This window comes from Cheilinus undulatus, linkage group 14 (genome assembly GCF_018320785.1).
Source record: "Cheilinus undulatus linkage group 14, ASM1832078v1, whole genome shotgun sequence".
Taxonomy (NCBI): Eukaryota; Metazoa; Chordata; class Actinopteri; order Labriformes; family Labridae; genus Cheilinus; species Cheilinus undulatus.
The window spans coordinates 28,655,913-28,675,118 of NC_054878.1; the positions used below are offsets into that span (position 1 = coordinate 28,655,913).

A 19,206-nucleotide genomic window follows, 5' to 3' on the forward strand; every position below is an offset into this window, starting at 1 on the left:
TTTACAAGGATAAGGGTAACTTTTCTTGTAACATCATAATCTCCTGACCGTGTTTCCAACCTTCATTTTTCTATACATTTTTCATAGAGAAGATTCTCAGTCCTCTGATAAAACAAAAGCAGGATGAAATCATTTAAACATCACTTGCAATGTTGGAAAAGAGAAGAGAGTTCATGATGTGTCTACAGGTCTCAATAAAATGAACACAACCAAAAGTATCCAGGAGCATCAATAGGCTAAAGACAACTCACATGATTTTGGAACATCAGCTGATTATAAAGATTTCTTTTTTCTTTATAAGTTAACCAATTAGCCAAAAAAAAAAATCCACTGGGATCACGATTTGTTAATAGAATAAAAATGTAAGCTTAAACAGAATAAAGTGAAAGAGCCTAAGTAGTTAAGCATTGATAGTAGCCTAATTTAATTTACACATCTGTTCAGACGGCTGGTACCCAGAGATTCTGACCGAGTGAGACCTCTTTGCTTCGTCCCCTCTTTGAATCAGACTTCACCATCGACCCAGTTATTTTTAGACCACAAACACAGACTGGGGGCACACTTTACCAAGGAAGAGTAGAAATATAGGCTTTAATAACCTACCACGGTCATTTAGGTGATTAGGTGATGGTCATGGTGGTCACAATGTTATTCAGATTCGGTGTCATCCTCACCCCGGAGACCTCGGATTTAGAGGTGTTTGTGTTGGGCTCGCGCGAGGAAATGGGCAACTGGGACCCGAGCAGAGCTGTAAAGATGAAAGCCTCACAGCAGCTCGTGTCAACCCGTGAACCGTGTCTGTGGATCGGAGAGGTGCAGCTGGCAGAGCCGTACAGAGACACACTGTGGTTCAAGTTCGTCAGAAGAGCCAGAGGCGGCTCTTTTATCTGGGAAGGTACTCATTAATACTGCCGTCACGTGCAGCAGGTGTAGCTGCATGCACAAGGATAATGCTTTTACGACGTTACGTTGATTTAACGTGATGTCCAGTTAATGAATGTTTTTAAGTCAACAAAACACCGCCATCTTTAAATTATGTTGTACTGTGTCCGTTTCGACACGAGATGGTGATAAAGAGACGCTAAAAAAACATGACTATCACGTTGGTTTTAGTTAACATGTGTGTTTCGTTTTATAAAGTTCTTAAGAATTTACAACCAAACTTTTTAACATTAGCAATTTAGTCGCTTAATTAGCTTATAGTCAATAGGTTGTACCAAAGTTGAATACAGAAGTTAATAGACTATCAAAGACAAAAGGACGCAGAGTGCAGGACTATTGATGTTATCTAAGTCTTAATATAAGCAGCATTTTAACGTTACTTGCTTAGCTAGCTGTTATGGGCCTACGTACAACAAACAGGTGCATAAGAATATTGCAGGAAAGTCAAATTTCTTCCTGTGTTAAATTAGGTTAATTGCATGAATAGTTGAATATTCCAAGCCCCTATTAACCTTGATAACCATGGGCCACTGCTCCTGCAAATTAAAAAAAACACCCAATACTGTTATCAGCATCTCTTGATAAAGAGGACTTGGATTATCAGTGGTCAAAAGTCCTTGATTCAGATAAAAGTAAACTTTGCATTTAATTTAGACATCAAGTTCCCAGAGGAAGATTGGAGAGACCCGACACAATCCTAGTTGTTTGAAGTTCACAGTCAGTGATGATTTTTAGGGGCCATTTCATCGTCAGGTGTTGGTCCACTGTGCTTTATCAAGTCTAGAGGCAACTTAAGTGTCTACCACGAGATTGTAGAGCACTTCAGGCTTCCATCTGCTGACAGACAGGCAAGAGATGCGGATTTCCTTTTCCAGTGGGACATGGCGCCTGCCAACTGGCCTGACCTGAACCCCATGGAAATCTCTGGGGAAATGTCCAGAGGAAGATGAGAGACATCAGACTCAACAATACAGACTAGCTGAAGGCTGCTATCAGAGCAACCTGGGTTTCATAACACCCCAGCTGTGCCACAGGCTGACTGCCTCCATGCCATGCTACATTGACACAAGAATTCAACTGCATAAATGATGATCCTTTCAGAAGGTCGATATTTTTTATTTATAAATCGAGCGTATAGCGTTACTTCAGCCAGGCCACAAGTCGAGCACTGCCATAAAATCTAGATCAGCTGATCTCTATTAGCTGACAGCCAGCTGATGTGTGTGTTTAAATATTTACCTGTGTATAATGATTATATGTTAATAATTAATTAGAGGGATTCAAAGATGCAAAACAAAGTCATTATCTACATCACATCTGACAGTTTTATCAATACGACATCACTTTTACACAGAATGAAAGTTAGATGGTGCAATTAAGTAGGAGCATTTTCAGTCATTTCAATATATGAGTACTCTCGTTACTGTATAAAGACGTAATCAACATCTTGATGTTCAAAATGTAATCATATGAACACGCTGAGAGGAATGAATGCTGGGGGGGAAGACAAACGCTGCCATAATTGAGATCAGCTGACCTCAGGATGGCCAGCTGATTTGTTCCAAGCACGCTATTGGCTCATTGCACTCATGCCGCCATATTTAAATAGCTGTAGCCTGGCTACACTTCTCCTTCTGCAAGCTGCTTTTTGCAACCCTCCGCCCCAGCTACACCTTTATGCTACATCTTACTTAATCAGTGTCATTCTGTTGTCACCGATGCCTGCTCTGGGTCTATTGCTGCTCGTCTACCTGCCTCAGGCTGTCCTTATTGGCAAAGGAAGGTTTTGGAAGGGCAGAATTAATTTTTAAAATTACATTTGGGAAAACAACATTTTCTGCAGTTTTGTCATCTTTTAGATGCACCTGTTATCAGTCACTTTACTTTTTGATGTGGTGGAGAAAGAACTATATTTCCCCTTGAATTGTTGTGAAGAAGGAAGAAATTATAGATAAAGGTACTTTTCTTAGAAGAGGCCCATGTTTTACTTTCATGATGCTGAGTTGTGTTTTTTATGTGATGTTGAATTTTGCCTACAGGCAAAAATCTGCCTGTATTAATAAAGAAATCTTTGAAAACACATTCATGAGCACTCTGTGTCTGTGTCTTAACATCCCTGTGCTTGGTATTTGCTCACTCCCTCTCTGTCTCCAGGCAGTGGTCCGAGCCATGACAGATGTTGTTGCTATGATGAGAGGAATGTGGTGGATGGAGTTTACTGCCACCCCATTGGTCACTGGATAGAGGAAACCGGACACACAGATGAGATGAAACACACCACCAACTTCTACTTCAGTGTGGCTGGTCAGAAGGCTATGCATTTCTCAAGGTAGTACAGCAATTTAAAAAAAAGTTTCTACATTTCAGGAAGTAACTGAACTTCAACATTTCAACTCCAGGCAGGTTGAATTTTCATGTTAGAGGTGAGTGGCATGGGAGGCATTATACAGAAAAGTTAGTACTGTAACCTTTGATGCAAGCTGCTGAGGTGTACTTTAGTTACAGGAAAATTTTCTCAATGTTACAGTCATGGATGAAAGTATTGGCACCCCTGGAATTTTTCCAGAAAGTGCACAATTTCTCCCAGAAACTGTTGCAATTACAAATGTTTTTGGTATACACACATTTATTTCCTTTATGTGCATTGGAACAACTCAAAAAAAGCAGAAGAAAAAAAGCCAAAATTGACATAATTTCACACAAAACTCAACAAATAGACCAGGAAAAATTGTTGGCACCCTCAACTTAATATTTGGTTGCACACCCTTGGGAAAAAATAACTGAAAACAGTCGCTTCCTATAACCATCAACAAGCTTCTTACACCTCTCAACTGGAATTTTGGACCACTCTTCTTTTGCAAACTGCTCTAGGTCTCTCAGATTTGAAGGGTGCTTCTTGCAAAAGCAATTTTGAGATCTCTTCATAGGTGTTCAGTGGGATTTAGATTCAGACTCACTGCTGGCCACTTAAGGACTCTCCAGCGCTTTGTCTCCAACCAATTCTTGGTGCTTTCTGAGGGATGTTTGGGGTCATTGTCCTGCTGGAACACCCATGACCTCTGACACAGACCCAGCTTTCTGACACTAGGCCCTACACTGTGGCCCAAAATCTTTTGATACTCTCCAGATTCCGTGATTCCTTGCACACAGTCAAGGCACCCAGTGCCAGAGGCAGCAAAACAACCCCAAAACATCTTTGAACCTCCACCATGTTTGACTGTAGGTACTGTGTTCTTTTCTTTGTAGGCCTCATTCTTTTTTCTGTAAACAGTGGAATAACATGCTTTTCCAAAAAGCTCTACCTAAATCTCATCTGTCCTCAACATGTTCTCCCAGAAGGATTGAGACTTACTCAGGTACATTTTTGCAAACTCCAGTCTGGCTTTTTTATGTCTCTTTGTCAGCAGTGGGGTTCTCCTCTGTCTCCTGCCATAACGCTTCTTCTCATTCAGATGACGACGTATGGTCCGAGCTGACACTTTTGCACCCTGACTCTGCAGGACAGCCTGAATTTGTGTGGAAGTTGACTGAGGATGTTTATCCACCATTCCAACTATCCTGCGTTGCATTCTTTTGTCAATTTTTCTCTTCCATCCACATCCAGGGAGATTGGCCACAGCCATTAGCAAACATGTGGATACCAAAAACATTTGTAATTGCAACAATTTCTGGGAGAATTGGTGTATTTTCTGGAAAAATTCCAGGGGTGCCAATATTGGCAATACTGCCAATAGTATTGGCAGCCTTGCTGTTGTTTTTTAAGTTTTTATATAACCATGGCAGTCATATAGATTATATCAATGTCCACTCTCCTAATTAGGCAGCATTTCAGATGATTAGGACATGGCAATAGCACTTCAATCAGTAGAGACTTTATACAAGTTTAACAAAAATCAATTTTAAAAAATTTGATGAAAGAGAGATGTGCAATGTCTTTGGCAATTAGACTCCATCCTGATGACTTCATGTTCTTGAAGGTGTAGTCAGGCCGATGGCAGGAATAGGATACCCCCCATGGAGTCTAGATACTGGTGGTGTTGATAAGGGATGCAGCTTCAGATGAGGAGTAGACTGGAGTAGAAGCTGGACTGGGAAACCAAAAGGAGGAGACTGGAGTATGCAGGATCAGATGAGCAGAAGACCTGTGAGGATCTGGACTAGATGCTGATGAACTAAATGGTGGTGGCTGGGGTGGAGGGGGGTTGCAACAAAAACATTGAAATGACAGGCTGCCTGTGGAAATGAGGATGACAGATTTAAATATGGCAGGTGCAATATTATTAGTTTTTAAAGGTAATCAAAAAGGTTGTATTCCTGCCAAGTACCAAACTGCTCTTCTCTTAACGTGTAACAAAAACAAAAAAAGCTTACTTTTCTCACTAAATTGAAATGCAATGCCTTTCATGGTGCTGAAAAAATGAGCCTATTGACCTCTGAGGTCAATGGTTTCACACACTAAGGCGAGATTATTTCTTTAAAGACATCTATAAAACAGCTCTACTTCCTCATCCTCCTTGCAAATCTAAAACAATCTTGTAACTGAAATAAAGTTATTTGATGTTAGATTTTCTAATCGTATATATGCTTGAAAAAATGTCTTCACACTGTGCTCCAATGAGTGCAGGGCAGCTCTGTCATGGTTCTCTTTCTTTATAAAAGCTGTAAGACTTTAAAACTCTTACAGAGCAGACAAAAGCCTGAGTCACCTTCTTATTCTCACTCTTTTGTTTTTTAACCTTGCTCTCTCCCATTTAGGTATAATTGCTGTCTGTCCCTTTAAGATGATTGTCCTTTAGAAGAGTAGACTACAGCTCTTTTATCCCTCCCTCAACCTTGTTGATGGTGCTGAAAGATGGGAGAGGGTATTATTCAGAATTCACTTTGTCTTTTAAAGAAATTCATGGAGTTAGTGATAAATGGGCTGCGAGCATCATCAGGCTCACTTCATTGTTTTCTTAAAGGCATTTGTTCACAGAAAATCTCTGTTTTAATCTCAAGTTTTTCATTAAGAGAAAGTGACTTGTTTGTGCCAACAGAAATCAGACTGACAGGTCAAAACAGTGACTGCATTTATAAAACAAAGTAGCATTATTCAGTGAATTTACAGCGAAACAGATCATCATAAGCTTTTACTTCATTTATCACAAATACATAGAAAATTGTCAGAGTTCTTACTGAAGAGCACTTGTTTGCATGTATATCATTACCCTCAACACCTTTTGCAATATGTGTGGCTTTCATTCCTGAAGTGTTTTGCAAGATTTGAACAGCAAGCACTACTACATTTTAGCGCCTCCAAATGTGTCTAGTTTTGAGTTTTTCCCTTTTTTGAAAATAAATATGCAGAGAAAATTTTACTCAGGAAAGCCAACAATTTGTTGGCGAGCTGCTTTTTCACTCATGTCCCTCACAGTTTGAAGTTTTTCCTGTCAGATTAGAGAAAGGAGAGTCTCTAGTGGCAATGAATGATGTAAAAAATCCCCGTGTATAAATACAAGATAGTAAACAAAGCAAAGAGGCCAGTTTGACAGTTTTTTGCCTTATACCAGTGTCATATTTTGTTGGATGTAGCTATTTATTGGATGCATCAACAAACTACTGGAGAAGAACATACAGGTGAGCAGACAAAGGTATGATGCTGCCCCTTTTGGTGTACATATGCACAAAAAGTATTTGGCCACACCTGTGTATTATTGAATTCAGGTGTTTCAATGGGACTCGTTACCACAGGTGTGTAAAATCAACCACGTAGCCACACAGTCTCCAGTTGCAAATATTTGGGATAAGATTGGATTGTCTCAAGAGCTCAGTGACTTCAAGCGTGGTACTTTGATAGATGCTACCTTTTCAGTAAGACAGTTTGTGAAATTTCAGCCCTGCTGTATCATTCACAATCAACTGTATGTGATATTATTAGAAAGTGAAAATGTTTAGGAACAACAACAACACCAACAGTCAACGACTACTGAGGCATATGGTGCGTGAAATTCGCCAACGCTCTGCTGATTCCATAGAGGAAGATTTGTGAATTTCCACTAGTATTAATGTAAGCACAAAAACTGTGAGACTGGAGCTTCATGAAATGGGTTTCCATGGCCGAGCAGCTGCATGCAAGCCTCACATCACTAAGTTCAATGCCAAATGTCAGATTGAGTGGTGTAAAGCACCAATCCTGGACTGTGGAGCTTTGGGAATGTGTTCTGTGGAGTTTCGGATCTCGCTTCTCTGTTTGACAGTCAGATGGGTGTCTGGATTTGGCAGATGCTGGTTTTTCAGCATTTTGGGCCTCTTATCTCCAGTGAAGGACAATCATGTTTCAGCATACAAAGACATTTTGAACAATGCTATGCTTCCAACTGTTTGGCAACAGTTTGGGGAAGGCCCTTTTCTATTTCAATCAAGGACTACAAAGACATGGTTTGATGAGTTTGGAGTGGAAGAACTTGACAGGCCCGCACAGAGCCCTGACCTCAACTCCATCGAGCACCTTTGGGATGAACTGGAACAGAGATTGCGAACCAGGCCTTCCCTCCCAACATCAGTGCCTGATCTCATAAAATCCTCTGTAGAATAAATGGGCACAGATTCCAACAGAAACACACAAAAATCTTGTGGAAAGCTTTCTAAGAAGAGTGTAGGCTACTATAGCTGCAAAGGGGGTCCAACTCCTTATTAAAGTACATGTATTTGAATACAATGTCATTACAGTCCCTGTTGCTGTAATTGTTTGATGTCCGAATACTTTTGTCCATATAGTGTAGCTTGCAGTTGCCAGCTTTCCTGAGTATTTCCTGCTGTGCTCTCACACTAGCTCATCTTGTCCTAATGCAGATGCTATACCAGGGGGTTGCCAGGGAAAACTCCATGTGTGGTCAAACCATATCTTTCCTTTTTTTTCCAGAAATCAGAGTTAATTAGTCGGGGTATTGATTTGGTATTTGGTAGAAAACACTACAGCATTGATGTTTTTGGACAATCCATGTTTATCTACCCATGCATGCCTCCCACTGTGAGGCACACGCTCAGAGCCGGAGTACACTAAGCGCAGAGGAAACAAGCCCTGGGTCCATGAGGCGCTGAGCACATAGCGTGCATAATAATGAGCCGGGTTAGCTTCTACCATCAGGTTTTAATTTGTGTCCGAAGACCTTACAAGGCTTGTGTCAAGGAGCTATGTTCAGCTGGAAGCACTGTGCCCTTGTATGATACCTATTAATAGCCTTTTAAATTACTCTCTGAGACCTTGCATCTGTGTAGCCCCCAGTATCACCCACAATGACCTCTGCAGCAGCTCATTATATGAATCAGAGGGACTTTAACTCACTGTCTTGTACCTGTCTGGACTCTGATGCTCATGTTCAGAAGAGAGGGGCCCCCAGGGCCTTATAATTATTATTGTAATGGAGTTTTATTTTTATTGAGCTGGAGAGGTGGGATTTTTAGCATATTACAATGTTGGTTATGAGTTCATTTTTTAAATTGCCAAGGTAGGGGTAAAAACACTTAAGGCACAAACGTTTAAATTTGTAGGAGGCTGTATAACATTGAAATAGTCTCTAAGACTGATTATAAGACAGGACAGATTATAAAAATGTTTAAGTGGCACCTGTACAACTTCAGAAAATATCTGTATCTAAATACTCACCCTTATTTCTGTTTGTCTGATCACATTTATCTCTGCATTTTCTCCAAAAGCCTGAAAAGGCTGTGGCACTTTCTCTGAAGCCTTTGTAGCATATCATAATGACCTTAACAAGATCAATGGTTTCTGTTTGTTGCCTCCAGGGTGCTGCCGCGTGTATGGCTGGGCAGCTGCCCTCGACAGGTGGAACATGTGACGATAAAGATGAAGTATGAGTTGGGCATCACTGCGGTGATGAACTTTCAGACTGAGTGGGATGTGGTCAACAACTCTAGTGGCTGCAGACGTGACCATAATGAAGCCATGACCCCTGAGACCATGATGCATCTTTACAGGGATAACAGCTTGGTGTATGTGTGGATACCCACAGCAGACATGAGCACTGAAGGTGAGCAGAGTTTAACAGACACAAAAGAGTACATTTATAATAATAATATTCTTTAGTTATTTAGAGGCAGACACAGCTGGGTGTTTGAAGAGACTCATAATTTTCCTAAAAGAGACTCTAGACACTTTGATGAAGACAGATCAGATTGTTGAACTGGATGGCCAACACTGAAATATTTTGATATCTGCTGTTATTTTATGAAATCAGCAGGCACAGTTTGGTCAAAAGTAAGCTGATTAGGTTCAAATATTTTGATATAATTCAAACTTTTTACAAGAAAAAAATAAAATTAGGTATGGTCAGGTCATCTAATCCTGCCTGGAGGGCATGATTCAAGCTGGGTTACTGAAATAAATGTTTTAAAACTTTTGATAAATAATTAACCAAATAGTTTTTCTTGAAAAAAATTAGATGTAAAGCATTTTGTTTGAGGATGTGAATTAAGTTTGAAGCATCTGTCGGGGTCTGTCAGTTTGATAGATTTTAGCTTTCCTAGTGGACTTGGTGTGTATGAAGCTCTATTTAAAACTTCAGTGATCTAAAAACTACAGAGTCTGGATAAGCTGGTTCACAAACATTTTACCTAATTTAAAAAATGGGGCAGAAGTAAGATTGATAACTTGATCCTGTATGGAAATAAAGTTTTCTTTTTAACAATGAGCCCAAGATTTTCATAAGTGGAACAAAGGGTGCCTCCAAATGTGTCATGTTTACTGTGTTTATTAGAAAAGACCACCCTCTTAAGGTATTCATGACATTATAGGTAGATTTTCTCTGAAAGCTTTGAGTTCACAGATTGTGATGGATATGATGACGATGCCAGAAATTGTCAGGACAGTTTGGCTGCAGACTGCTCATCTCTGACTTCCACTCTCACAGGCTGTTTATCTGAGACACAGTATATCTCAGAACGCAACTACACGCTAAAACTTTGGATATCAAAAAGGATTAAACTACTATTTAGGGTTGAGGAAATGGCTAGGATACCAAAAGTTAAAAGTTAAATACCTGACAAGCAAAACCTGATCACACATCCATTAATAAAGCTGAGTTAACAGTCTGCTTACAGGAAAAAACGCCTCTTCCTCCATGAAAATGTTCTATTGCAGCGTGTAGCTACATAGCTAACAAGCTACTTAGCTTAAAAAAAAAAAAAAAAACTTTGTTAGCAACATATCTACATTATAATCTTAGCATAGTTAGCTTTAGCCAAGTTTTCTAAAGCTCACCTTACTAAAGCTAACTTAGCTATAGATAATGTTGCAACGTAGCTAAAGCTAAACTCACAAAGCTGCTTTGTAAGCTACATAGATACATTATCTACATAGCTACATTAGCTTTAGCTATGTTTGCTAAAACTTAAATTGCTAAAGCTAACTCAGCTACATTGGCTTAGGTAGTAATGTTAATTACACAATTAGCATACCTATGTTAGCTTTACCTTAAGCTAATGATGCTAAAGTAAGCCACTGTTCAGCATATAGAATTTCTTTTCTGAAATAGATGGTATCTCAGATAACAGTCTGTGAGAGCTGCTGTCAGAGATGTACCCTTCTCAAATTTATTGAGTTCATAGGTTTCAGGTTGTAGCTACGTACAGGATCAAAAGGTGCTACAGCAAGGGTTACTCAAGATTATCACCCTTGTCCTTTTGTCCCTTGACCCTCTGCTTGATTTTTAAACCCCCAAATAATGTAATGTTTGCATTTTTTTTGGTAGTAAAGTATGACTAGTCTAGGACTAGAAAAAGCAATCTTTGGCAACTATATTAACACTGCTGAGCAATTTTGTTCCCATATGGATTACATCTGAAGCACAAGCCTTTCCCACACGTCAAAAAAAGACCTCAATTTTGAAAGTCCCATGCGGGTACTGGTATGTCTTTCTTTGATGCGTGTTTTGTATAGTGATAACAGCACATGCTGTGATGCATTCTAGTACCGGAAATTTGTGGTTCTGTTTTCATTTTTTTCCCCCCTTTTTATATGAAGCTTTGTGAGCCAGATCCTGTTGGGAGGATGGTAAAGGCCAAGTGCTGGTAATTGGTGAGGCATGCTTCTGTAAAAGCAGTTCACAATGAGCTGCAGAGAAGGAAGGTCTGGAAAGACACAAGGATTCATGCTGTTATGAGTTTATTCAACCTCAGTATCTTAAGTTTATAGTTTGGTCAACATGTTTATTTATTTTTTCCATGATTCCTGGGTGCACTTGTTAATACATGTCCACTGATGGAACCGTCACCACCATTTCAAGAGTCTGCCTCCTGCTTTACCATTAACCCTCTGGCTACACTATCCCACAGTGTGTTTTAGAGGATACTTTGCATGGATATGAACATGGTGTCCCTTAAGATTTTGGCTTGATCTTGGTGTGCCTTGGGCAAATAAGGTGTGGAAAACCACTGCCCCAGGGTGCCACACACTCAAGGGGGGCTTGTGAGCACTGAACATTTTGAATGAAGAACTAAGCATAAATAAAACTACCAGACTGTCTACTTCCCTGTTCCTCTCTCAGCTCTGCTTTACTCAACTTTTCTTTGCACTGGAGACACTTGGTATTTTTTTGTTTTTACAATAAAAAATGTGTGTATATGAACTGCCCTCCAAAAGTATTGGCAGTGAGGAAAATTCCTTTATTTTCACTGTAGACTGAACACTTTTAGGTTTGACATCAAAAGTTGAATATGAGAAAAGAAATCAGCATTTTAGATATTTACATCTGGATCTGATACACAACTTAGAAGATAGTACCTTTTGTTTGAACCCACCCATTTTTCATGCAAGTAAAAGTATTGGAACATGTGACTGACAGGTGTGTTTTGTTGCCCAGGTGTGTTCTATTACATTGATTATTCACACGGTAAATTGGGTGAAAAACAAGCGATTGTAAAGCTAAGAGAGGATGGAAAATCAATCAGAGCCTGCAGAGGGCAGGAATGATGGTATCACCATCTACTGTTCACAGAAGACTTCATGAACAAAAGTACAGAGGCTACACCAGAAGATGCAAACCACTCATTAGTAAGAAGAACGGGAAGGTCAGGCTGAAATTTGCCAAAAAGTACAGAGACAAACCTCACAAAATGTTATGGACTGATGAGACAAAGATTAACCTTTACCAAGGTGATGGAAAGACTAAAGTTTGGAGAAAGAAATGATCTGTCCATGACCCCAGACATACAAACTCATCTGTGACACACAGTGGAAGTAATGTCATGGCTTGGGCTTGTATGGTTTCCTCTGGGACGGGCTCATTAATCCTCACTGATGATATAACACATGATGGCAGCAGCAGAATAAACTCAATCTTCTAAGCTGTGTGTCAGCTCCAGATTTAAACACCTGGAAATAAAAGTTGAGATGTTGATATTTCGTCTCATATTCAGCTTTTGATCTCAAACCCAAATGTTTTCAGTCTACAGCAAAAATAAAGGACTGTTCCAATACTTTTGGAGAGTAGTGTATCTGTATTGGTATTGGTTCAGCAGGAAATTCAGCAACAATACTTCTTTAAGTCACAGTTTCTAGAGCAAGATAAATGCAAGAGAAGAGCACCACAAGGACATCTGATTTAAAACATTACATCCCATTTACAAACATAAAATCTGAAATAATGTTCCTTACACCAAAATATAAAGGATTACAACACCCTCTGAGATGAGTCAGTCAAGAAATAAATTCCACTCATGCTACAGCAGTGAATTTAAGTAGAGAAAATCTCCTTTTCCAGAGCAGTTTTAGCAAAACCATCTCAATCCATTGTAATTACTTTCTGAGCCTCAAAGTCCCTGGATTTAGGCACACATTGATCTTGCTACGTTTCTACCTGAACGCCTTGTTGTTTATTACAAGCAGCAGAATAGTTTGGTGTAGAAATCCAGCAAACCGACTGAAAAAAATGTGACCGAATAAGGATTTAAAACTACATTATTATGTTTGAGGGCATGTTTATAAACTTCCATAAGTACCATAAATAGTCTTAAAAGGAACAATTAGAGTCCTGAAGGAAGTTGCCTTACATTTTAAATACTGTTTATGCTTTTATTTTAGGGAAAGGACAGTGGGTGGAGTCAAAAGTGGGGGAAAGGAGCCATAGGGCGGTCTGAACCTAGGCTGCCAACGTATATGAAACGTGACTTAACTGCTTAAGCCATCTGCGCCCCAAGAAATTAATTATTTACCTCTGTTTTATACATTGTTGTTAAAAACTAAATTTGCCCAGCTGTTTCAGGAAACTACTGAGCCTTTGGGGGAAAAGCAGGCACAACTGAGATGGTTTAAAGATTTAACTATGCAGGAGTTAGTGGGTCATAAACAAAGAGGTTTAGAGGCAAACTTTCTCTCTGTTGGTTACATTTCATGACATTTTCTGCATCTTTGACCTTTAGTTTCTTTGTGTATTATTGTCTCCTTCTGCAGGCAGGATCAGGATGCTTCCCCAGGCTGTCTTCCTGCTTCACGGCCTCCTGGAGAATGGTCACACTGTCTATGTTCACTGTAACGCCGGAGTGGGCAGGTCAACAGCTGCTGTGTGCGGCCTGCTCATGTACGTCCTGGGCTGGAGCCTGAGGAAGGTGCAGTACTTTGTCACAGCAAGGAGACCAGCTGTTTACATCGACGAGGAGGCTCTAGTCCAGGCTCAGACAGACTTTTTACAGAAGTTTGGTCGGCTTCGATCATCCATCTCTTACCCCGAGACATGAGAGCTGAGTGTCTTTAAGTCCACGAATTTAGAGCAGAATTTATTGCAATGATAAGCTGAACTGAACTTGACTTTTGGTATCTAACAACATACTGTACAGTCAGCAGCGAAGCTGCCTGAAGGTGAAAAAGCCTATAGCAAGGAAATTAACTTCCTTCCACTTAAATCTAATGTACGTAAATGACCCACTTCATCTGAGTGGCTTTCCAATTCTAGTTGATCCCCGAGTATCTAGAGAGAGCTGTGCTGGCTGCCAGCGTAGATGCTGCAAGCAATTAATCCCACGGTGACGTGTTAGCTTTTAACTTCAGGAATTAGTCTCTGTGCCATTTAGCACTTTCACTTGCAAATTGTGCTCTTGGAATCAGCCAGAGGGTTTTCAGAAGATGTTTGCAGGTTTGATTGGAAAGACCTTTTCTTGGAAGTCTTTTAGGTAACAGACACAACTGAGATGACATTTTCAGTAGGCAACTTGTTAAATTCAACATGCAACAGAAGCTCAAAGCAAAAATCCAAATCATCCCATAACTGAGTCTGCATATTTGTGTTATTCTTTTCCTCAGAGATAAAGTAATCCTTTTCTTTTATTTTCTTGGAAAAAGGTCTTAATGCTGCAAGAAAACGGCCCTCTAATGCAAAAGAATAAATCAATTCCTTAAACAAAAAACAATGATTTTCAGCTGCCAGACATCCAAGATTAAAGCTCCACCTCTCCCCTCTCAGAGTGCCTGATAACATTTCATTTTTGTTTATTTATCCGACAGATGCCGTTCCAGACTATCTCCCAAATAATGAAAACAACATCCCAGCCAGACCATATTAATGCATACATAATAAGACATTATTGGAATACTGTTTGTTGTAAATTTTGAACTTTATGTCTAGACTCCTGCTGAAGATCCATTGCCTTTTCAAATACAGTGTTATGCTGCCTGCTCCTGATTTAAGTGAGTTATTGCATCAGAAAAGAGGAGAGGTTTTTTTTCATACACCTTCTCATTACTTTTAACAAACTCCCTTTGGAACACAGCACCTCATGAGGGTGTCAGCAGTTCACCCAGTGGGTGGGTGGATTGAACTTGCAAGTCACGATGGATTTCCAAATTCTATAAAAAATATTCTCCCAAACCAAATAAGGGAAACAAGTTCTTCTATTTAAAGTTTCAGTATGTCTTCATTTTGGTATGCCATTTTGACAGTCGTACCTCGTGTCTTTACTGATTTTGTCCTGAAAATGCACGGTTACGTTTTCAGAAAAAAAAAAAAATCAAGTCCTGCATCTTTAAACCTGTCATTTGTTGGGATTTACCTCAGTGTTCCTTTTTGGCGTCATTAGCTGAATAAGGATCTTACTACCTGCACTCCATTTGTTATGGGTTACAATAGTTCAGCTCAGGGCTGGTGCATTTCTACCGATAGGTCCTGTTTAGTTAAGTTTGGTTTATACCCTAAATTTGCTTGTGTGTCTACACTCAACCGTACTCTTACTTATTTGTCAGGGTTGTAAGGAACACTGGTTCACTTCCTTGTGGTACATTGTATTTCCATTTTTTGTTTTGTTTTACTTTAGAAAATTCAACTGTATTACTAAACAAAATCTAGTTTTTAAATTAATGAAATAACCCCATTTTAAACATTACAAACTAATTAACATTTCATAAATACAACAAAGAAAAAGGTCAGCAGCCTAATCCAGGACTAGTAATGTACACACTCGTTTAAGAAGTAGTTACACTTAAGGTGGCCTTGGCTAAAGCTAACATAGCATAATTAATGTTACTGCATAAGCCAATGTAGCTTAGTTAGCTTAAGAAACATGAGCTTTAGCAAATGTAGCTAAAGCTAATGTAGCTTCATAGATAACATATCTACATAGCTTACATACCTACTTTGTTAACTTAGCTTTAGTTACCTAAGCTTTGTTGATACTGGAAATACTTAGCTGCTTTATGAGCTTAGCTATAGCTTCGTAGCTACGTTAGCTATTTTACCTGCATGCCTCTGTTATCTACACAGCTTACACAGCTTGCTGTTATAATGTTTTCATGGAGTTTTGTTTTACCTGTAAGCAGACTGTTTAATAGGCTTTACTGAGATAAAACTTTATTCAACCACCATTTGGGAAATGTGGTTATTAGAACAGCTTAACAGGAGAGAAACAAATAATTAGCAATATATGACAAAAGTAAGAAGTAAAATGTGCAGAAAAAATACATTTTTGCCGCTTTTTAACCCCTTTTCACCACTATTTCCGGCTAATTTTGGCACTTCCAACCCACATTTAACCAGTGTTGCCATTTTACACCCATTTTGCCACTTTTTAACATATTCTACCTTTTTTGTCCTTTTTGCCACTTTTTTTAACATATTTGCCACTTTCCATCTATTTTTTGCCCCTTTTCCCAATTATTAATTATTTTCCATTAAAGTTGTCTCAGTTTTTCTAGTTTATTTGTGGGCCTCTTAAGGTCTGTTCAAATTATAGCTTAGCTTTGAAGTCTGACATTACTCTCCTGATGGTTTAGTTCAGTGTACTGATCCACATGGTCAACATTACAAAAAAAGGTAATTCTTTTTAAAGAGAGGGGCTTACATTAAGACAGGCTACACAATACATTTTTGTTGCTTTGATGATAGTGTTTTTATCAGGAAAAAATCAGAGATTAGCTTCACACTGAACCACAATCTTGCTGACTTCCGTTGCCCTTGTTTTGGCCCCAGGAAGCTCTCCCCTCCCTTTAAGTCAAAGGATACTGTCTGTCTATATGTAGTCCCTGGATGTGTAACAGGCTGTGGTTCATCATTCAAAGGATGCCAGTGTAATTAGTAAACATGTTGCATTTCTCCCTCTGTGTTTCTGTCAGTGACTGATGCCATTAAGTGTTTGTAGTCCACTTGATTTCCAGGATCTGCCAATCACCTACACTGCTTCCTCCCGGATCTGTGCACTCAAATTAGAGTCAAAATTAACATCTGTCAAAGAGAAGGCTTCTTACGGGGAAAAGGATGTATTCCATGAGGAAACCAGAAATAACTGTGCTGAGAGGATATGCTGTGTACCTGCTGTGTGGATGGTTTTGCCTTGAAATGTCCCTGCAGGTTGTAGTTAATCCCTCTTCGTGTCTTCTTTTAAAGACCTGTTCTTTTAATTTGCTTTTGCAGGACTCTGTTTCATGCTTTTTCTTCCTCTCTTGCTATCTGAGCAGAGGGATTTGCTGATGACAATGCATATGTATGAAAGGTGCAGGGGGCAAAATGTATTCCGACAGTGTTCAAACAAATCCTGTGTCTTTTGTCCATTCCTGAAATAAGGATTATTCTTAAAGCAGAGGGATTTTGAGTGAAGTCCTTTTGCATGTTATGCATATAGTGTTCCCAAAAATGCAGATTTTAATCATATTTTCAATTTAATTTTAGATAACTATAACACTATCTTCATCAAAAAAAAATAACAACTAAAGTTTCAAATGCTAGCTGATTTACATTTGAAGTATTAGACATAAGGGAAACTTAAGATTAAAGATATAGTTACTTAATGATTTAATCTGTTTAAAGTGCTTCACTTTATGTTGGGACATTAAGGAAAAAGGATGAGTCAGATAGGAGTAGAGTCTAAGATTCTGTCTGTGCTGTGAAGGATTTTCCTGGAGCCATAGTGAATCAGGCAGGTGGGTGGGGGGTTTATCTCCAAACTAATTGGACACACATTATAACTTTAGGATATTTTAACATGTAATATGGATTTTCCACTCAGTCTTAGCTGTTTCAAAAGCTCTGAATCACTTTTCCTTACAGGAGATGCTCATAAGACAGCCTGATATCAGCACAGAGGGAGAAAACAAGAAATACCAGAGCTTTCTACTCCGACTAAAGTCTAAAATGCCAGATCTCACCAGCTGTGAAGACAGTACACTATAATTGTGAGCAGTGGGAGTAATATCAGTCAGTGTATCAAAGACTGCAGTAACCCCAGACTGCTCCCCGCATCCCTGGTGGGCTCAGGATCAGTTTTGCGGACTGCAGCGGTGACACATAGGTGCGGAGTGTTATCAGAGGACCAGGAGGATGTTACAGACTGCAGGCTGGTCCTCTGATTCGCAGATTAACCTGAGTCATGACGCTGAATAATAACATCACTAGGGGAAAGGCTGGGTTCATAACATCTGCTTTCCCTTGGTGACTGTGTTAGAAGTTATAATCTGTTTTATATGCTAACTGGAAGTTTCATTTCTTAACCATTCAAGTCATCCTGCTCCTAGTTTCGAATGAAGTACTGAATGATTTAACCACTTAATCATTCAATATTCACAATAAGAGCAAAAACCTTGAAACATTTGCATAAGAACTTTGGATCAAAATAAATGGCTTTGAAAAAGTTTTCATACAATAATTACTTCAAATAAAGCCCCTAAGGTGCAAATAGGCAGCACAAGTTAAACTGTGTGTGGTTGATGACACCTCTTTGTGTGTAAACGTATTCTATGGTTATACTACAGGGGCTGTATATGGATGCACAGCAAAATACACTTTAATATGAGCAACAATGCATCACTTTTGAAACAATGTCATCTCAGCAAGACACTATATTCCAAAACTGATGCAATAATGGAAACATGCTGGAAATATGCAGAAAGCCAAAACAAATGCATAAACTGCACATTTGGAGCCAACACTTAAACATAACAGTGTTCATCCAAGGGAAGTCCTCCGGGCCTGTAGGGGGCAGTAATTAACCACCAATTCATAGTGGTATAAATGTGACACAGAGGCCTGGGGGGCAAAAGGTCATTAGGATAGTTGCACTGACCACTACGTGGAGCTGCAGCACCAAGCGGCAACCTCCGGTCCTGCAAAAATGAAGCCAATGTGGAAGTGTAAAGAACTGCAATACCGCGAGTGTCCACTTGAGGCTGGCTGCAGAAACACCGGAAGTCCCATGTGGACACCTGTTAAACAGCCCGTTTTTACACTACAAATAAACTGTTTTATAGCCTTGTTCAAAATACCAAACGTGTCTCATTAGCTAGTGTCTCATTGTGCTCTCACTCTACGGGGGGGGGTGTTGGGCAGAGGACCTCAGGCCTTCTTGGTGAACAAGTCCCATCAAAATAAAATAGAAAAGATTGGGTCTTTGTGATTCAAAAGCTTAAAAATGAAACATTTTATTGAGAACCCAAATCTAATAGCAAATGAGTTAAGCATAAAAATATGACATCTCAGAGTAATGACTGCCATCGTAAAATTACAAAATGAGCAAAGTTTAAGGTGAATATGAGTCAAACTGAACAAACTACCCCGTCATGTGACCAGAGATGCCATAAACCAAAGTCACATGCTATATGCATGTATTTTAACCATTTTAATTTGGTAGTTCTTAACTTTTTTTTCTTAACTTTTAAAACATCATTAATATGAATGTGAGAAAAATCATATAGCAGAAAGCTCCTGTTGGTACAGTGATCGCTTAATAGTCATCAGAAACACAGTAACAGTCCAGCATTTGACTGGTATAATCCTCTCTAGGTTCATCCCA

The 19,206-nt window shown here is 39.3% G+C and overlaps 1 protein-coding gene across 1 annotated transcript; it reads left to right on the forward strand.

Annotated features, from left to right (window-relative positions):
- The first annotated feature begins 546 nt into the window (after nt 1-546).
- epm2a (EPM2A glucan phosphatase, laforin) lies at nt 547-15,408 on the forward strand. Its single transcript, XM_041805495.1, has 4 exons — nt 547-895; nt 3,097-3,271; nt 8,728-8,972; nt 13,391-15,408. Exons 1-4 carry the CDS (start codon nt 628-630, stop codon nt 13,672-13,674), a joined length of 972 nt encoding a protein of 323 aa, XP_041661429.1. The 5' UTR covers nt 547-627; the 3' UTR covers nt 13,675-15,408.
- Nucleotides 15,409-19,206: the final 3,798 nt, after the last annotated feature.